The sequence below is a fragment of the Corvus cornix genome, chromosome 13 (assembly GCF_000738735.6).
Source record: "Corvus cornix cornix isolate S_Up_H32 chromosome 13, ASM73873v5, whole genome shotgun sequence".
Taxonomy (NCBI): Eukaryota; Metazoa; Chordata; class Aves; order Passeriformes; family Corvidae; genus Corvus; species Corvus cornix.
The window spans coordinates 4272858-4292765 of NC_046343.1; the positions used below are offsets into that span (position 1 = coordinate 4272858).

A 19908-nucleotide genomic window follows, 5' to 3' on the forward strand; every position below is an offset into this window, starting at 1 on the left:
CTTCCCTAGCGAGGACAGGAATTGGTTTTATTATTATTATTATTATTATTATTATTATTATTATTATTATTATTATTATTATTATTATTATTTTCCCTGGGAAAACAAAAATCGGACTTCCTAGGAAAAGAAAAAAAGAACTTCCACCGCGAACTGTCCTGTTCGGAAATCGCATGCTTGTGCCGCCAAGCAGCGCACGCTGCTGGGGAGCGGGACAGGAGCCGGGGCGAGCGGCGGGGGTTCCGCGGGGGTTCGCGGCGGGGGAGTTGCCCCACACGCCTTTCCAGCGGGGAACAGTCCCGGGCTCGGGTACCGGGCACGGCCGGCGGGCGCAGGGCATCCCCGGCTTTGGGCAGTCGGGGTGGGCAGCCTGGCGCTGGCAGCGGATCCCCGGGGCAGCGGGGAGGGCTCGGCCACCCCCACACTTGGCGGTGCCCGCTGCGGGCTGTGCGGGAGCACGGCGCCTTCCTGGCGAGGGCCGGCCGCGGGCGCCGGGGGGTCGGTGCGGGGAGCGGGGAAGCCCCTCCGGGGCCGGTGCCCGTGTGCCCCGCGGTGCTCCCGGGCAGCGCTGCCGAACAAAGGCGCGGCCGCGCTGCGCCGGGCCCGCCCCGGGCGCTCCGGGGCAACTTTCCCCCGGGCCGGCCGCGCCGGGGGGCGGGGATATGCTAACGAGGGGGCGTGGCCCCGCCCCCCTCGGCGGCGTCTCGCGGGCGCCCATTGGCGGAGGCGGTACAGGGGCGGGGCGATGACGCGATGCAAATGAGGGGGCGTGGCCTCGGTGGCCCCGCCCCCCGCCCGCCGGGGCTGCGGGGCTCGTGTTCGGCGGCGGGGACAGTCAAAGTGGCTCCCATAGGGAGAGACGGCGAGTCCGCCCGGCGCTGCGGGAGAGGGAGGGGGCACGGGGAGCCCCAGGGTCTCCCTCCGGCCGTCCGTCCGCGCCGCCGCCGCGGGTGCGCCCCTCTCGCTCCCTTCCCGGCGTGCGCCCGGCTCCGGCAACTCGCTTCCTGCGCGGCTGGAGGAGGGAGGAGAGAGGAGAGCAGCGGAGAGCGCTTCGGCTGGGAGAGGAGAGAAGAAAGAGGGAGAAAAGAAAGAAAGAAAAGAGAGAGGGGAGAAGGGGGGGGGACTTGCCTCTCTTGTCACTGGAAAATGACACTTGATGTAGCAGAGCCTGCCGCAGCTCCCGTTCGTCCTATTGTTTCTTAAACTGCCATCTGAGATTTTTTTTTTTTTTTTTTTTGCCTGCTGCCATCCGAGGGGTGTCTTCATACAAAAGGGACTTCAAGTACTCCTCCGGCTTGCGAACGCTGCAACCAGCCCCCAGCACCCCGCCAGCCTCTCCAAGCACCCAAACAAACTGCACACGCAGCAAACAGCAGCAACAAAACCGGGCTCTGATTGCCTCTGGATTTTTTTTTTTTTTTAATGTGTGTGCCTGTGTTTGCTTTCTCCGACTTGCTTTGATTCCAGCGATCAGCTGCAGAGAGAGAAAAAACAGAGAAAGAAAGAAAAAACCCCACATATAACAGTCCGCCTGGCGATTTTATCACTTTTTAAAATTTTGAATAAAGAAGGAAGATTTGCGCTGTTGTTTCTGATTCATGTTTGGGATTCAGGAAAGCATCCAGCGGAGTGGGAGCAGCATGAAGGAAGAGCCCCTCGGCGCGGGGATGAACGCGGTGCGGACGTGGATGCAGGGAGCCGGCGTCCTGGACGCCAGCACGGCCGCTCAGAGGTAGGCAGGCTCCGCGCCCCGCTCCGCGCCCCGGGGCGCTCCCCGCCCGCAGCGCTGCTCCCCGCCGGCAGCGCCTTTCCCCCCGCGCCAACAAAAACCCGGCTCTGGAGCTCTGCTACCAGCAGTGAGTTTCGCGTAGATGTCGCCAGTTAAATATTTATCCCTATTGTCCCGTAGGAATGACTTTTTATTAAATAATGATAACAACAATAAAGGAAGGGGCGAGTTTCGCTAGGTACGGATAGGTAGGTTTCATCTCTCTGGCTCCTTGTGTTCGCTCGGAGGAAGGAGTTTTCAAAACTATGTCTGCTGTTGATTTAGTCTTAAGATCTTCAAATGACACTTCCCTCCTCTGAAAAGCAGCGGGTTGTGCACGGATGTATCCAAAATATATTTATCTACCGCGCTTTCCTATTCTCGTCAGAATCAGCAGCTCCCCTCCTTCTCCTCCGATAAGTAGGGAGTTTGCAAAGCGTGCTCCAGGAGAAATTTTATTTGAAGTCCCTTTGTAAAACCATTGCCACTTATTTTAGATTTTTAAAAAGAAATCCCTCCAAATATAAGATGGATTTGGCGAAGCTTCGCCCAGCCTCGTTTTCTCTCTTATTTCTCCTTTTTCCCATCCTCTTCCCCGCGAAAAAAAAAAAAAAACCAACCCCAAACACGAACCAAACCCTGATGCTGGATTCGCAGCTTGAGCCCTGGAGCCGGCATCATTCGGCATCAGTTTAATGTTGACATCTCCCGGTGTCTCCCACCTCGCCCCGCACCCCTCCCTTTGGAGCCCTCTAAGGAAGGGAAAGTTTCTGCAGGGACAACCCTGAAATATTTGAAGTTGTCTCCTGGGCTCGGTGTTTACCCACCGCTCCGGCGCGGGAGGAAAGGCTCGCAGGACTGAGGCTGCAAGATAAGGCACATGGGCGCTGGGGTGACAGCTCCGAGCCGAGTTTGAGAAGTGGCAGGACCGATGCTGCTCCGCGGGGCAACGCGCCGGCGGCACTGAGTGCGGCTTCCCCCGCCATGCAGGGCCGGCTGCGAGCGGGCACGGCCCCCGGGGAGGGCTGGTGGGTACCGGGGCCGGGCTGGGGGGGCTGCTGGGGAGGCTTCGGACTCGCCGCAGGATGGGATGGGGTCGGGGCTCTGCGGGGTTCGGAACTTGAGTCTTTCTTCGTGCCCGGAGGGAAAAGCCCCGGGGCTACTCGGAGGAGGGAGGGATGCTCTGCCCCGGGGGGGCCCAGCCGCGTCCCGGCGGGGGAAGGCACGGGCCCGGGAGGCGGCTGGGGGGACGTGAGGCCGCGTCGTCGGAGCTGCCGCTAACCCGCGTGTCTCTGGTCCCAGCGGAGTGGGTCTGGCCCGGGCTCACTTCGAGAAGCAGCCGCCTTCCAACCTGAGGAAGTCCAACTTTTTCCACTTCGTTCTGGCTCTGTACGACCGGCAGGGGCAGCCCGTGGAGATCGAGCGCACCGCCTTCGTGGGCTTCGTGGAGAAGGAGAAGGTGAGTACCCTGGCGTCCCATGGGGACTCGGCCGCCTCTCCAGGGCCCTCCCCACTCCGCTCCCCCGGGGCCGCGACACCGATTCGTCCCGGGAGCCACGGCAGCCTCCCGGGCGCCTCAGTCTTCCCCTGTCCCGGAGGGCAGACGGGGAGGGGGTGTCCCCTGTTCCCTCGCTATGTCCAGGGCTGAGGGACGGGAAGAAGGCTGAGAGCTGCCCCATCCAGCCCCGGGGACACCCGGCGTGCGAGTGATGGAGAAGCTTTATTGACACAGTTTTCCTTTTCCCTCCGGCCTCCCGTGTCCTCTTTGACTTCAGGAAGCCAACAGCGAAAAGACCAACAACGGGATCCACTACCGCTTGCAGCTGCTCTACAGCAATGGTAAGGGCTGGGAGCCCCCGGTGTCGGCCCCGTCGCCCCCCGCCGCCTCCGCGGCTGCAGAGCCCAGCAGCGCCGGGGCAGCGGCCGCCCCGGTTCCCCTCCGCTCCCTGCGCTCGGTGCCGGGGCGCTGCCGGGACACGGGCGGCCCCGGCAGGCCCGAGCCCTCGGGCGAGTCCCGGCGCGCTGCCGCCGGCCGGCCCCGCTCCTCACTCCTCTGCCTTGTTTCAGGGATCAGGACGGAGCAGGATTTCTACGTCCGACTCATCGACTCCATGACCAAGCAGGTGGGTGTTGCGGGGCGGCCGCCGAGCAGGGGGGTGGCAGCCGTCGGGGCGGCCCCGGGAGGCGAAACCCGCCCCCGCGGCGGAGCCGCTCTGCCCGGCGGGGAAGGGACGGGGCCACCGCTCCCGCTCCGGGCACCGGCCGGGCTGCGGGGCGGCGAGGGGGGTCCCCGCGGGACCCTGCCTGCTGCCGGGCTGCGGGAGAAAAATACAGGCGACTCTTCAGCCCTCCCATTCAGGGCTGCGGATGGTTTTGCCGCTTAATTAATAAGAATTAACCTCCGGCCTCCGGCCGCCCCCGAGCGCCGCCAGCACAAGGCGCTGCCCCGGCGCGGGGCTCTGTCGGTCCGTCCGCTCCTGGCGCTGCCGCCGGCTCCGCTGGCTAAAGGAGGAGCGCTTGTATCGCGACACGTTTGCATGTCGGAATAGCCCCCAGAATCGCGGCGCGGGCAGCGGCGAGCTCGGTGTTGGACTCGGGGAGGGCAGCAGGGCTTGTCAGTGGATTAATCCTCATTTTAAGCCTGTTCTTTAGCCTCCCAAACAGAGTAATAACGTGCGTGCCTACCTCTAAAAAATACTTTTCTGTTTAAAACCAGTATTTTTGTAAAGGGTCTATCTGAGCAAATCGGTTCTCTCTCCCTTTTTTTTTTCTCTCTCCTTTTTTAAATTGTTACCCTGGCCTTTTTTCTGCTCCTGTCAGAATATTTTTCTCTTAGAATATGTTTCTTTTAAATAGTTAGGAACGCTTTTGAGCCTTTTCATCCTTAAAATATGTTTCTTCCCCTCCTAATCTGTTTTACTTGTTAAAGAATATTCTTAAATTTTATTTAAGAAAAACATTAAGGGTTTTTTTTTTGTACCGCTAGGAAACGTCAGTCCCTGTATGTTGTCTGCAGGGACAAAACTCTTGGCTTGTATTTGGGTTTCTTTTCTACAGCAAAACATAAAGCTCTAAGGGCTGAGTTTGTTTTACAAAACTCTCTTTGATGGTCCCAAAACATCTTTTCCTGCTATTGAAGACTGTCTTTCAACAGCAAAAAAAAAAAAAAAAAGAAAAAAAGGAACTTGGGTGAATTTTACTACACAATCCACTGTGCATCTGAGCTCTGTTATGCTGTACACTTCCAAACAGAGCCCATTCCCTGTAGGAATTAAAACAGCAGCTACATACCCTTCTTCATAAAAAATCCTGGAAAGCGTTTGCTGTCATTCCCTGGTTTTCAGGCACAAGTTGGTTCGTTTGTGTTAAAAGTAACAAAATCTTCCTGATATATGAACTCTTTTTAGTCCTTTTGGAGCTTGCGTATTTCAGTGGAGATCGTGTGAGAGAGTCTATCAATAAATATTATCTTTAAATAGCTTTCCTATCGTTACGGAAATGCAGAAGCCTCTGCTCATAATCCTGTTGAAAGCAGAGCCCTGAACTCATGGAGAGCAGTGGATTCAAAATAATTTTCTTAACAAAGGCATCTTGCATATGAAGAGTTCATCCTAAGGCACTGTTTGACCTCTTGGTCTCTCATTATTATCAAGTCATCAGAGGGTCTTTGGAGAGAAAGGGGAAAAAAACCCCCGAGATACAGTTTATTTGTAAAACCTACCATGTAGCTTTAAAGAACGTTCACAATGAAGAAGGAGGAGAAAAAAAAAATCTGTCTGATTTCAGGAAGTCTTAGAAAAACAAAGTTAGTGCAAATTACAGATTTTGGGAAAAGTGCAGTGGGGTTGAGAAGCGAGGATTTAAGAACAAAAGCTCTCTGAGCTTGGGTTAGAAAACGGGGAGCGAAAGGCTGTTTTAGACGCAAACATGTTTGTTTACATATTAATTTCATGTCTGTAGTTTCTTTAGGCATGACTATAATTGCTTATGAAAAATAGGGCATTGTCATGTCAAAACTGTGGCATGTGCTGCTCTGAATTTTTTCGGGGGCCAGACGCTAAATTCTCCTTCTTCTCCTTTTTTAATTCTTTCTTTTCAAAAGTGAAATTATTTCAGAGTTGGGATCGCGTTGGTTACTGAATGCTTATTAGGAAGTGAAGTACAACACATGACAGAAGCTCACCCAAATGTTGAATATATCATTTATATTTTATGACAGTGAATTATATAGAAGATTCTCAAGTAACTTTGAAATCATCAAACTGTAATTAAATATTGCAAAGACTGTCTGAAAATTCTTTAATTTTTAATGAAAGTTAAATATATATTGTCAGTCTACTTGAAGGTGTAGTATTTTAATGCATGACGCTGAGAACAAATTGGATAATGAAATGATTACTTTTAAATGAAACTGTTGCAGAAGCGTACACGTTTCAGCTGGCAAGTATCTGCTCAGTCCTCACACACGCACATTCACACACTTGATAATTGTGAATTCCCAGACTGAAATTGCAGCTACTCTGAGGTTTCTGGGGGCAAATTAAAAATCCCACAGAAGCAAAGCTTGAATGAGTTAGGTTCCCCAGATCATACAGGAAAGTATCTGTGGCTTTTTTTTTTAGCGTATTTTTTTATTATTATTATTTTTTAACGTGGACACATCAGATTTAAATATATTATCTTTGTCTCACAGTTACAAATTGCAAGGTTTTGTACAGTGGCGGATTATTAAGTTAGGTAAGATAAAATAAAAGCCCTTCTGCAAATCAGACCTGGATTTCTTTACATAGGATTGCTGCTCAGAGATTTAATGGGAATGTCCCATTAGCAGCCTGCGTTATACCAGTAGGTAGGCAGGGCTTGGCTGTGCTGGGGGCTGTGTACGTACTAAAGAGGAGATGTGAGTGTTCCTGCTCTGCCTAAGTCAGGGATTTGTTTGTGTGGCTGTGCCCAGCTAAGAAACTCATAGCAAGAGCCCTGTCCTGGGTGGAACAGAGGGATCTCCGTGTCCTGGTGCGTGCGTGTTTCTCTGTCAGCTGAGGAGCAGGATGGGAAGTGGGGCTGGAGAGTGGCACTACTGAAGCAGCCAAGAGTTGTGTTGTGAGCTGCATCCCAGGGCAGAGCTGGTCTGTGGGATGAGCTGTGCACGCACTGCCCCAAACAGGAGCTTGGGCTGCACATGCACTCCTTGGGAACCTGGGCTGGGGGACTTCCAAACGGGAAACCCAGCCGGGATTGGTCTCAGAGTGCATCATTTTGAGTTGTGCTTGGGGTATCGCACTTGGCCTTTGGTGGTGGCCCCGCAGAAGCGCTGGGGGAAATGGGAATTACGTGGCTTTTGGGGGTCTCACTAAGTTTCCGAAATGTGTTCCCATCACTTAAAAATTGTAAATGCTACTCACAAATCATTCCCGTGGCAGGGAAGTTCTTTCCAGTTCGGGTAACAACATTCGGTGTCAATAATGGCTTAATTAAATTTTCTTTTATGTTGTATTAGCACCTCATTTTATGTCAGGATCACATTCCTAATGTGCTCAAAACCCTGTAGAACCCCAAACTTTTTAGCTGTTGCTTTCCGTAAAGCAGCAGCTCCTCCTGCAGAAGATCTGCTTCTAACAATGATGCATTTTGAAATTGCCTGCAAAATGTGAAATATGTCTGCTCTAATAAAACTGGAGTTTTTAAATCCAAGTCAAAGGATTTTAATATGTTTATGGAGAAGGGATGCCTTCTATTTCTTTGGCTGTATTTTCATAAAGCTGAGATATTTCACTATTAGGAAAGATGGAGGAAATAAATCTGAAATACTTGTTCCCCACCCATTTTTCCTTCAGCCGTTCTCATCCATAAGATATAACGGATGCTAATAAGGCTCAGGCATCTTAAAAATCATAAGTTTTACTCGATGGCTATTGTCTATTGCTGAGAGCACTCATGAGTCAAAAATCCTTCCTTCAGACTTAAACCCTGTTTATATTTTACTTTTTATTTCAGAGCTATAACTCTGGATGCAAATGGTTTTTCTGTAGACTTGTCTGTCATTCTCTGATGTCTGCAGATATTTGATCAGCTCTATTCTGTGCATGGCATGGCCCTTCTCTGGCAGCTACGCGCATGGGAAAAAAAAATGTTATCAATAAGTTCAGAGGAGCCTCAGCAGACTCGGAGAAATTTCACACAAACATAAAACAAAACCTAACCCCTGTGACGGGGAAAGTTTATACTGTGCCAGATTTTAGCAGCTTTCTTGTGCCTTTGGTGAGATGTCAGAAGCGCAGGTGATTTTAATTTTCTTGTACAGAGAGGAATGGAGAAGTTTGGAATTTGCATGCATGATCAGGACCTGTGTTTGGGAAAATGTAAACTCATCACAGTGGAAAATGTGTTGTTTGGAGTCTGAGGGTGAAAACAAAGCTGAGGATTTTGGAGAGACTGCCTGAGCCAGATGGCCTGGTGCATTCCCAGTCTGGCAGCCCAACTGCTCCCTCCTGTATAATATACAGCCATTTGTTCTGGGATATTTACGCTAGAGCTGTTTCCATGTGAATGTTTGAAAACCATTAAAAATGAACATATTAGGAGAGATAAATTTATTTAATTTGTGTGAATACATCGATAAGCAGGCTGTGAATCAAAGGCAGAGGGAGACTGGATAAAATAATTAGATGCTTCTGAATTGTGCGTTGAGAGGCAGAGCAAGAACTCCCTGTCCTCGCCCCGGGACCAGCTCTGCGCTGCTTGTCCGGGATAAACCTCCCTGGGATGAGTCGAGGTTTTGCCTGGGGAAGGGGTAAAACCTCGGGTAACTGAGGGTTAAGGATTCAAAGCCAAATAAATATAATTCACAGTATTTTCTCTGTAGATATGTAGTGGATACAAGCCTAATCTTCTCTGGGTGAAATTCTGGCCCATCTGAAGTCAATTGCAAAGCGCCTATTGAATTCGGTGAGGCCAGGATTTTATTTTCTCCCTGTGTGTACGGCTGTAAACGTCATTCCAAATCATTTCAGTTCTGTTTTGGAAAAGACCCTAATTTTAATGAGTTTTCCCTTCTCTTTTATTTCTGTAAGGGAGATACTTTGTTTTTCGAGGCAGATGGAATCTGAAAGCAAGTGGATTTAGATGCACGTTGGTGATTTCTCTCCTTCTCTTACTCTTTTAAAATCAAGGCCATGACATAACTGAGTAATATAATGACCATGATCTCATTCCTTCAAGATTGTTTTTCGTCCAGTTCTGAAAGCAGGATTGCTTGACTGGCAAACTGACACCACGATTCTGCCCTCACTAGTACCAGCATAAATCTGGATTTATTCAGGAATGGTTAAGGACAAAATCTGTCTCTGTATTTTTCCAGCTTGTTTGTCAACTCTTTTATTGCTTTATCCTACCACGTCTATTGGGGAAAAAGTAGATTAAATGAGAGCTGTAGCCTTGACTTTTATATTACCCCCCTTTCTTTGTATTTTTTTTTTTTTATTATGTTTTTTTTTTATAATGAAGTCCATCGCTGAAAAGTTTGGGCGAATTTTTGGATGTACTTGACTGCGATGTGCTCAATGTAGTAAATTTTATTTGCTGTTAACCAGTGAATTGAATTAGATTTAACTTTTTATGCAGCTTCATTTAAATGGAAGTGAGAAAGTCTTATATTTTTGACACTAATTTTTCGGGGCCTGATTTTGAAGTCCGTTTGTGCATGAGTGATTGTTACTCACTGGGACTTCTTGTAGGAAGGTTACTTGGGTGAGTAACAGCTGGCAAAATAGAAGGTGAATTTTCTGGGGAAATGTTTAGGTTGTTTGGGAGAAGAAATGCTATTTTCGAGTGCTTATGAAACATCACCGAGTTAAATCAACATGAAGTAAACAAAAAGAAAAAAACCCAAAGTCTATAATTTTGCATTTCCTTTGCCGGTGTTTTGTTGTGCAACTCTGATGTGTATCTGCGGGCTTATTTTTAGCTCTGCTGTGGTCTAAGTTTATGCACTGTAACTTTCACTTTGTCTCTCATTAATGTGATCCCTATTTGACAAAATCACGACGACGTTAGTGCGACAGGGAGCCCCGACGCAATCATCCCCTTTCAAAAACTGTACTTAAAAACCCCATAATTTATTTAAAAAAATCAAGATATTTTTGTTAAAAAGAGTAGCTTTTCAAATCCGAGAGTTAAACATTTTCACAACAGTAACATAGTAGATCCTTCCTGTAAAAATACTTCTGGCAGCTCTAACGATCTGAAACTTTAGCAGTTCCTGTTTCCTTTTTGAAACTAATTGTAGAATTAATGCTTCAGAGCGGTGTGGTTTGCGAGGCGGTCGAGTATGTGTAGGGCTCTCGGGCAGCCATTCATGGGGGCAAACAGTTGGCGCTTCACACCAGTAAATTGGGACACAGGAGTGGGGAGACGGGGATGAGCTGCTCAGAAATGAAGCCAGTGCATCCTCCTGCTTCCCAGAATTTCCTAGAAATTCCTGCAGGAATAGGGTAGGTGAGAGGAGCTGCATTTAACACGGAGAAAACAAAATGCGCACGGGTGCAACTTCGATAATTGAATGCAAATAAAGTGAGAAGCAAATCTTTAACATGGAGGGAGGCAGAAGAATGTCATGCACGCAAAGAAGGGATCACTGATGCTAAACACAACAGACAAGGTGATTATGTACCACAGTGTTGACTCTGCCCGTTCATTATTGCTATTTAGTTGAGTTATTTAAGCGGGTACCTGGAGGTTAAGTAAGCACAGCAGCAGGAAGGGGAGAGGAGGAGATAGGGCAGGAGGAAAAAGGAAAGTAAATGTTGTGTTCTGGTTTGTCATTTCTAGCACTTCCTTGGCTCCACTGGCGACAAGCTAACCCATCCTGGGTAAATTTATTTTAATATTTGAAAGTGTAAGAAGAATGAGCTGAGACCAGCAGCCTTCTCTCGTCTCCTGTTACGCTGTGATTGTCTGGAGGTGTCAGGGGGCTGGAGGTGTTTGTCCCCACTAAAGGCCTCAGATCTGTTCTTTCCCCTCCTGCTCTGCGTTCTCAGAGGGAGATTATTTTTTAACTGTTGATGAAGTCCAAGAGGTGCCATGAGCTTCCTCCTTGCCTGGCCTGTCCCACTGCTAGGTGGGCCCTGCTAACCTGATCTGGGGTTTTCTGGAGTCTTTGCAATGTCCCCGCTGACTGACCCCACCAGGTGTCAGCCGGTTGCTTCAGTTTTCTACCTTTGCCTGGAAGAAGCTTCTCCCCATCTTCCCTTTTAATGCTGGGAATGGGGGTCTTCTGAATTTGTCCACCTCCTGCTGTAACACATGTAATTCCATTTTCCAATGCTTCTTGCAAACCATCTGTACCTCTCTTGGGCACTGATGTGAAAGTAGCTCAAGGTGGGGGTCCCAGTCTGGGATCAGGGGGTTGCTGGTATCTGTACTGGGGGGGACTTTCCATGCATCCCCTTTATCCCAGTGCTGAGTTCACAGCTGTTGTGCCTCACTGATGGAAATGAGGGGCAGAAGTCAGGTGAGACTCTGGGCCCATTAGTGGCAATTAGTTGCAGCCTCTGTTTTATCAGCTATAAAACCCCAACTCAGGGGCCCTCAGGTTTTAGGGGAAGGCACATAACAAAAATAAAGTTAAAAAGTTAAAACTAGCAAAGGTAACATAGGCCCATTCCCAAAATTATTTATGGAATTATTAAGTAATTTTATAATACATAATATTATTATTATTGCATGTTGCCATTTAAATTGTGTAAGAGTCAGCTTATGCTTCTTCAGCATTGTGGGTCTTGAGGTTTGTGCTCCTTCTGGAGGTACAATACCTCTTACCCTTGGTGGGTTACATTTGTAAGGACTGGAAAAGCAGTTCATTTTATATTAAAGTAACTTATTTTTCTGTCAGTATTTTCCATGCTTCCATTTCCAATTAATCTCATTCCTTAAAATGTCTTACATCCATAGAGCACACTTCTTAAATTTCAGTCTCTATTTTATTGTTAACTTTAGGGAGATCCATCTTAGATGTCATTTTACCTGCTGAGTTTTTTTCCCCAATTTCTTCTTTTAAAGTCTGTGTTTTAGAGGCTGAAAAGGTCACACCGAGCTCAAGGGTAGCACTGTTGCTTAGATGTAGGGGTGGTCATCCCTCCAAGGCTGGGGCTCCGATCCCAGCTCTGGAGTGGCACCCTAAAAGGTTTAGGAACCTTTAGTGCCAGCAAAAGGTGCTGTTGCAAAGGAAACTTCACTCTTGTTCTGCTGCTGGGGGGCTGGTGCCTGGGAGCAGGGGTGGCTGGAAAACACGACTCTGTTGGGCTGAGATGGAAACCCTGTCCTGCAGGGGCTGTGAGCACTAACCCAGTTCATGTGTAACGCCGATCCCTCGCTGCTGGTGCTGCTGGTGGGAGCAAATGTAGGCTCCTCTTGAAATGTGAACACACTGCCTTTCCACAGTTTTAGCTTAAAGGATTCTCCCTGTGCTGTCTCAGAGTCAAATTTCTTAAGTCGGTTGATCCTCTGTTTGTTTTGGTCTCCTCTGCTCTGGTAGGGCCTTCTCCTCACTTATTTATATCCCTGTAACTCCGGAGGTGCTCTCTGGAAAATGCTGGATCAGGAGGTTCAAGGGAAGAATCAGGCCCAGGCCTTTTCTCAGGAGCTACCAGGAAAATGCCTGGGCTGTGCAGCTTTTGTAATTAAAAATGCATGAGCTCTCCCTTTTCTCTTTTTTTAATGAATAGGACCCAAAGTATACCAAGCCTTGCTGGTTTTCTTTTTTTCTTTCTTTCTTTCTTTTTTTTTTTTCCCCCTTCCTTTTAATGCTATTAGGTTTATATTTTATTCTGAATTGAAAAGAAAATTGTGGTTGTCTTGACTACTAAAAAAACCCATCCTACACACCGCTGGAGAGATGTGCAACAGAGAGGAGGGAATTTAGCTGTACTCAGCTTGTGTTGTTTTTCAGCTGCAGGTCTTGGAGCAGGTTTGGTGGAGATGCCAGGTCTCTTTAGTCTGAGCTGTGGCTTGCAACTCGCTAGGCCTTTGCTTACCATGATGTGTTTTGATTTTCTCCATACTCAACTTTATGCACAACTAAAAACGTGTTTTATTTCTAGGCGATAGTATATGAAGGCCAAGACAAGAACCCAGAAATGTGCCGAGTTCTGCTCACGCATGAAATAATGTGCAGGTAAGAAATACCCCTCTTCCAGTTAATTAGTGATGGGAAGATGAATCTGTCTCCCAAAATCTAGGTTGAACCTACAGCTATATTCGGACTTAAATTTATCTTTCTTGCATTAAACAATCCCAAAACAACACAGTTTGGTGTGTGTGTAATTAGCAGCAAGGTCTCAGTCGTCACACTAGTTTTCAATTATTTATAAAGAGTTATTCTTAACAGAACGCTGCTGGTTTTCATTTAGACACTGTAGCCCGCAAAAGGTCTCCTCACCGAAATTAACAGTCTATTATAGTCTTGTAGCAACCAACGTCTCTGCCCCCAATTCCCAACAAAAACTCCTCAGCAAAATGACAAAATAGTATTTTTTTTTTTTTCCTGGGTGTGCATTAAGGAGTGAGGTCAGGGGGTTCTTTTGTCCTGGTTGCTGCTCACGTGGGGTCCCTGCTTGGCCGGAGTGGAGCAGCTGATGCTCCTCCGTGCAAAAGATGTCGTCTTCTGGATTTTCTTTAAACTTCCCCATGCAGATTGGGCTCTGCCCTGTGCTCCCTTGCCCTGCCTGGGGTTGGTGACTTTAATTCAGTCAAATATCTTCTTCCCCAAACTTCTGCAGCTGCTTCCTTCTCTGTTCTGGCTGGTTGAAATAGGTGAAGCCTCTTCTACTTCCTTTTTGCCACAGACCCCTTCGCCACCTCAGAGAGCTTGACCTCTCAGTCTCATTAGAGTTAGTGGGTGTTTTTTGCATGTCTGAAAAAATCATTTGTTACATGTTATTCGATGGCAGAAAATAATTCCCTAGTGGAAGACAAGGCGTTCTTGCATAAGCTTATTGTTACAATCACTTGTTTTAAGACTGTAAAAATGCCATTGCATGCGTTGTAACTTTTACAAAACACATTTACTAAAAAGGAGTAACTTGAGGGTAAAAACTAGTACCCACTTCTAAAAGAATAAACTTGGATGAGGGTTTCCTGGCAGGGGACAGTATTTGACAAAATACTCAGATGGAAACTTCTCTGTTGGTTAATTTTTTTTTTTTTTTTTTTTTAATTCTTGGGATGTGCATGTTTTGTCCTCCACTGACAGCTCCTCCTGATAAAACTCTGCTGGGGGGTAGCACCCTGTGATGAAGGCAGAGAAGGAGTTGCTCTCCTTGCTCTGCCAGCTTGGGTGAAACCCTGCACAGCCCCCCCCTCAAATTCTTCCTTGCAGCAGGATTTTGGGGGATTTAGTTTTCATGTCTTGTTTTTCTAGGCTGCTTCCTTCAGTGGGTTTGGCTTCTTCCAGGAAACCAAAGACAACCCATTGCAGCTCCAGAACAATCAGCAGCTCAGTGTCTCCAAGAGGTGCCTGAGCCTCTGCTGCTATTGGGAGCCTTGTTGCTTTGCTGAGGACTCCAGGCCACTTCTGCCTTTCCAAATGGAATCCCAGTCATGCTGACAACTTGTAATTGCCCTAAAATTCATTGGCCCAATTAGCACGACTTTCACACTGGATACCTAGCTAGGAACAATTCATGGAAATATTAAAGGAGGCCCTGACCTGATAAGACTCATGTGCCTTTTACTTTTCTCCTGTAACAGACCAGTAAAACAGTGGGACTGGGCACATGAGTAAAATTAAGCACATGTTCAAGTGCCTGCAGTGTCAGGGTCTGAATCTGTCATTAGTCCTGGGTGATGTGTCCTGATCCTTAACCAGCAAGGTTTGGTGGTAGGAATAACTCACTGAGCCAGAATCAACTACTTTAATGAAATAATTTTCTTACAGGTAGTTCAGGAACCTAAAGTGTAAGAAGCAAATTAAAACTTTATATAGTGGGCTGAGTTTTAACCAGAAGACCAAATGCCCGCATCACAGATTTACGGCCGTTCAATATACTTTGACTGAGACAAAATTATTTCTGTTCTGGGAATGTGGAAAGATGTGCAGTTGTTCCCTTTATTAAAGCACTTTGCACTTTCTTTGTTCTTAAAATTCACTGGCTTGGGAGCTTTATTCTTCTCCTCCGATTTATTTACTGCTAGTCCTTGCTTTGTGTTTCATGGCCGTAAGGTGGAGGGGTAGAAGAAACCCAAACTGACTGTAGTAGGCAAATGTTGTGTTCCTGACAGGGTGGGGGAGACATATTCAAATTTCTTACAGCTCATATTAGATATTCCCCATTTCCTTTGCTGCCCATACGTGTGTAAGAGGGTGCTGTTTGTTTACCAGGCCGCTTGACCCTATTGCACAAATCTGTCATCTATTGTGCTGCTAACACGCTTTTAAATTGCAAATCTGATGCTCTTTAGGGGTCTAGAAGGGGGAAAAATTCTCTCTCCACACCATTCTGTTTCTCTTGATTTCTTGCCTGTTGTAAGTGGAAGTTGGGATGTGCTGAATTTGCACCAGGGGTGCAAATGCAGCCTCAATTATAAGCATAAAATTAGAGTCTGTTCCCCATTAATCAGCCCAGCTAATTGCTATGCACTACCATTAGCCATATGGTGTGAAAGACAGCTTGCTCTCCCTAAGATGAAATTTCTTCATTTCAGACATGAAATAGTGAGGGCTCTGTATTTTAAAATAGCTTGTTTTAGATATTTAATTTCTAAACAACTTTCAGCAGTGCTTTCTATCAAGGCTAACTGCACAATAAAACTTTGCATTTATGTGACAAAGCTGGGTATTTATAGTGTACTACAGCTACAGCACGGAGGAGACAAAGAATTCAAATGTATAAGAGAGTCCTGGCTGTGGTAGGAGAGCGAAGCTGAGGTTTGCTTCAGGTGGCTGTTTATTTCAGAGGATTTCATTGTGTTTTGTCAGATATAAAAATCTACACGGTTGGTGAAAATGTTAATAGCTGGGGAGAATTCACAACCTCAGTGGAATTTATTAGTATTGTAGGCAGCATGGGGAGGGACATCTATAGTTAATATTGCCTCAACAATTTCCATTATGAAACCTTCAGTGGCTTACAGCTTTGCCAAACTTAAACTGTTCTGGCTGAAATATCCTTTGCAGGGTGTCGGCCTCAGGCTGACTTTCTTTGGAAAGTTTCAGCTAAAATGGTTCAGTGATTTCTGAGAATGAGGTTGGAGTAAAAGATGGTTTTTGTCTGTGTAAAATAAGATCTTACAGCTGTTTTTGTGAGGGGGTCCTGCACCTCCACGCTCCAGGGTGAGGAGCCAGTTTGGGGCAGAGGTTGTCCTGATGGCATCACTGCTGGAAGGGATCCCACCTCGCTGGGACCTTGCGCAAAATCTCCCACCCAGCCTCTCTGGCGACTTGTTTGGGCCTGGCAGCCGATGGTCGGAAAGTCGCCTCGGCACTGGCCACGTGCCACGGGCCCCTAATTCCTCATTGTTCATTGTCCCCGGGATACACAAAGCAGGGCTCCTGCACAGGGCACGCGCTGGCCACCGCGCCAGGAGGGGGGATGGCAAGGGAGGGTTCGGGGTGCCAGACACTGGGGTGAGGAGGCTCGTCCTGTGGGCCCGGGCAGTGAGAGTAGAGATCCTCCAGCACATGGAAGGGAAGAGGAGGAGGATGATGGGGAGCAAGAAGGCAGGAGGTCCCCAGAGGGTTGTGGTGAGGAGAAAGGCAGCAGTAAAAGCTGGGGGTGGTGGTGGCGTGTGGAGGAGCAGGATGGGGACAGTGAGGGGCTCAAGAACGAGCCATGAGGATGACAACAGCAGTAGGGTGCTCAGAGATGGGGTGCAGGTGCTGGAAATGATGGGAGGCTGCATACTATCAAGGACTACTTGTTTTAAAAACAAGCAAGCCCCCCCCAAAAAAATCAATTTTTGTAGGCTTTTCCTGTTGGCCAACATGGCGTTGTGTCTGAGCTGTGGCTCCTGGCCCCACCTGGGGAGAGGTGTCGTGGAAGAACAGCAAAGACAAGTCCTCGTCCTCCTGGCTGCAAGGAACTGGCATTCCCTGCTCTTGCACAGAGCCTTGCTGGGAGCTGGAGGGTTTCTGAGTGGTTTGGAGAAGCTCCTGGGAATTTAAAAATTCTTTCAGGGAAAGGAGAAAGGGTGCTGAATATTTAGGAACTTATTTCCAAGTGCTAAGTAGGCACTAAAAGCCAAAGCTTTTGAGGGAAATTGAATTAAAAGCACTTTTAACCAGGTCTGAAACTCAAGATCTGCATGATGTTTTAATTCTCCTCACAGAAAGACTAGAGTGAAGAGGCCTCCAATTCTGCTGTTGGGGGTGGGGGGGGGGGAACACTAAAGGCAGACTAAAATTTAAAATATAATTCTCTAGATCATGAAGGAGCATTCAGGGCCTCCTTTCATGCCAGAGAACCACCAGATGGTGGGATGTACCAGCCATGCAGCCCCTCCACATCACCCTCAGATGGTGGTCAAGAGTGAGGTGTCCTACTGTCACTATTGGGGTGTGCTTTTGGGAAGGTCAAAATTAAGGGGTCACCTGAGGAGCAGTGAAGGGGTTGCCCTGCTCTCGAAGCCGGGTTGTCCCCACTGGTCAGTGCCTGACTCCATCCCACTCACGGCAGGAGGTGAGACCGAGGTGTCCCCTGTCCCCAGGCCCCTGTGGCTGCCTCCCCCTCTGGGTTAATGCCCCGGGAAGGTGCCAGCCTCTGAGCCTGGTGGTGTGTGGATGGTGGTATCTGCCCATCTCGTGCTGGGAGCCTGGGAACCTTTGCCTGCCTGAGTAAGTGTGGCAATTTCTGTCCCTCCAGTCTGCTGGGAGACTGTCAGGACTAGCCCTGATTCGCTTCAGTCACAAGAACTGCATTGTCTTAACTTGTGCCAACTCTGTTTCTAATTACATTTTAATCATTTAAAAATGATTAGCAGTTTTTATTGCCTTGTTTGTGGGTAAATTTTCTCACCCCACACATTCTAGCTGCACTCCAATGACAAGTCCTTTTATAGGCAAAAAAGCCCCCAAACGTCCCCATGACTATTTACCTACAGCATATTTTATTTCTTCCTAAATTTTAATATTTTCAGGGTGCCAAGGCTCTGGCATTTTCTGGTGGATCAATTGTGGTATTGTGCTGTAAAATTAAGCAGTTTTTTTTGGCAATCCCAAACAATGTAGCTTCCACCGAAATGAAGATACTGCACATGTGTTAACTGTGAAAAGTTTCAGCCCTGAATAGTTGCCTTGAAGCTTTTTGCGGTGAAAAGAATTATGTATTTTCCTCTCTTTGAAAACAAAATTATTATTTTTTTTTTAAAGCCATGTTTAAACAGGCTGTTTTTGTAAAAGGCCCCTTTTTTGTTATCTTTAGTGTGGTTAGTTGCTTTATTGCTAATCTTGGTGGGTAACTGTATATTATTCACTCTATTGTTCAGCAACACAAGAGAACCTTTGTCATACTCCCAACAGGGCTATTTATATAGCGTGGCACTTCTGAGGGCTTCTTCCTGCCCTGATGTTCTTCCACCTTCTGGGGAAAGGAAAATAGTTCATCTGAGAGGGAGGGTGAGCAGTGGTCCCTCCCGATAGCTGCTGAAATCCAGGCGAGATGCAGGTCCCTGGGATGCCGCTGGGAACAAACTTAGTGGTTTCCAAAGATTTGGCTGGTTGTGGTTGAGGTTGACCAGAAAGTTTATTGAACAGGGACGTGTGCTCAGGTCTGGCCAGGGAGAGCAGTCGGGGTGGTCCTCACTGCCTGACACTTGGTGCCCTCATGGGATGGCGTCCCTGCAGTCCTGAAGCTGCCCAGGCTTTGTCCAGCAGGTCCTTGGGGACCAAGAAGGACTTGGGAAAGTCAGGAGCTTATTTATTTATTTATTTATTTATTCATTGAAGCCTTGACTTCAGTGGGGGATTTTCTGTTAAGGGACATCAACAAACAGGAGCTTTCCTTGTGAGATGGGGGTTTCCTCCCTGGGGTGAGTGGGTGGGTGAAATCTAAAGGCTTTGCTGACCTTTGTGGTTGTGATTTGGTCTCTTGGGTTTAGATGGGCTGGTGGGAAGAGCAGGGCAGCTCCCTGCCACAGCTCCAGAAGCACCAGGAGGGATTCCCACCTTGAACAAGAACACGTACCTTGCCTATGAACTCACCTGCAATATATTTATGCCTTCTTACGGAAAACAACCCCTGACAAGGAATCATCAAAAACCAACAATTTGACTTCTCTTAGGAAACAATGAGCCACCTTAGTTCAAAAAGAATCCCAGCCTTGAGGTCAGCCATAGAGCAGTGCTTTGGGAGACGGAGCTTATGTTTCACATGCCTGCTTTGTATCTGACCTGACGCAGGGCACCAGCCTCCAGAGCAGAGCTCTCCGTGGCATTAGTGATCATTAACATGCTCGGAAAACTTGGGGAAACAGGCGCGCTCGAGCATAAAAAGCTGCTGCTGGTGCTTGCATTTTAGCTCCCCCATTAACACCAGTGTTTCTTACAGGGAGAATAATTGCGCCTTTGGAGTTTGGGGGAAGGTTTGCCAGTAGCTGGGAATTGTGTGGAAGCAGGAATATCTTGTGGATGTGTAACACAAGCGTTAAGCAAATGTAAAAACCAGGCTCAGCAGGGAAAAATCTGCCTTATTTTGTGTGCCAGCGTCTGTGGGACAACTGTTAAACCCCGCGGAAAAGAGGCTACAAATAGGCAGCTCTCCCTGTTTCGGGCGATCCTTGAATTATTATTTGTGAAAGGGGCAAAACCCCTTCTCTTTTTATATTTTCTGTTGCTAACCAGCTGTGCAAGAAGTTAAACATTGTAATTAACCCATATGTGACCCAGTACATTTGACTGATTTGCAGGCAGGGCCGGCAGGGTAACTCGAGCCAGCAATTTGAACCCACCATGTTCGTAATGATGATTTTACAGTGTAATGGTCGCACTAAATCCTTTCACTTTTGCTCTGTAGCCGCTGTTGTGACAAGAAAAGCTGTGGCAACAGAAATGAGACTCCATCAGATCCAGTGATAATTGACAGGTAAGGACTGCTATTGTTTCCTTTCATTTTTTTTCCTTCCTCCCTCTCCTCATTATAATGAAACACCTG

The 19908-nt window shown here is 47.6% G+C and overlaps 1 protein-coding gene across 8 annotated transcripts in view; it reads left to right on the top strand.

The window, feature by feature from the left end:
- Positions 1–797: 797 nt before the first annotated feature.
- EBF1 (EBF transcription factor 1) overlaps positions 798–19908 on the top strand; it is a 270793-nt gene continuing 251682 nt past the window's right edge. For 4 of the 8 annotated variants that reach the window (XM_039559534.1, XM_039559535.1, XM_039559536.1 and 1 more), the window contains exons 1-6: positions 798–1732; positions 3071–3227; positions 3544–3607; positions 3836–3891; positions 12865–12938; positions 19771–19839. In XM_039559534.1, coding sequence (XP_039415468.1) covers positions 1599–1732; positions 3071–3227; positions 3544–3607; positions 3836–3891; positions 12865–12938; positions 19771–19839 — 554 coding nt within the window. In that variant the 5' untranslated portion in view covers positions 798–1598. The remainder of the gene's footprint in view (positions 1733–3070; positions 3228–3543; positions 3608–3835; positions 3892–12864; positions 12939–19770; positions 19840–19908) is intronic. The other 4 variants (XM_039559538.1, XM_039559539.1, XM_039559540.1 and 1 more) reach the window with 1 other exon arrangement.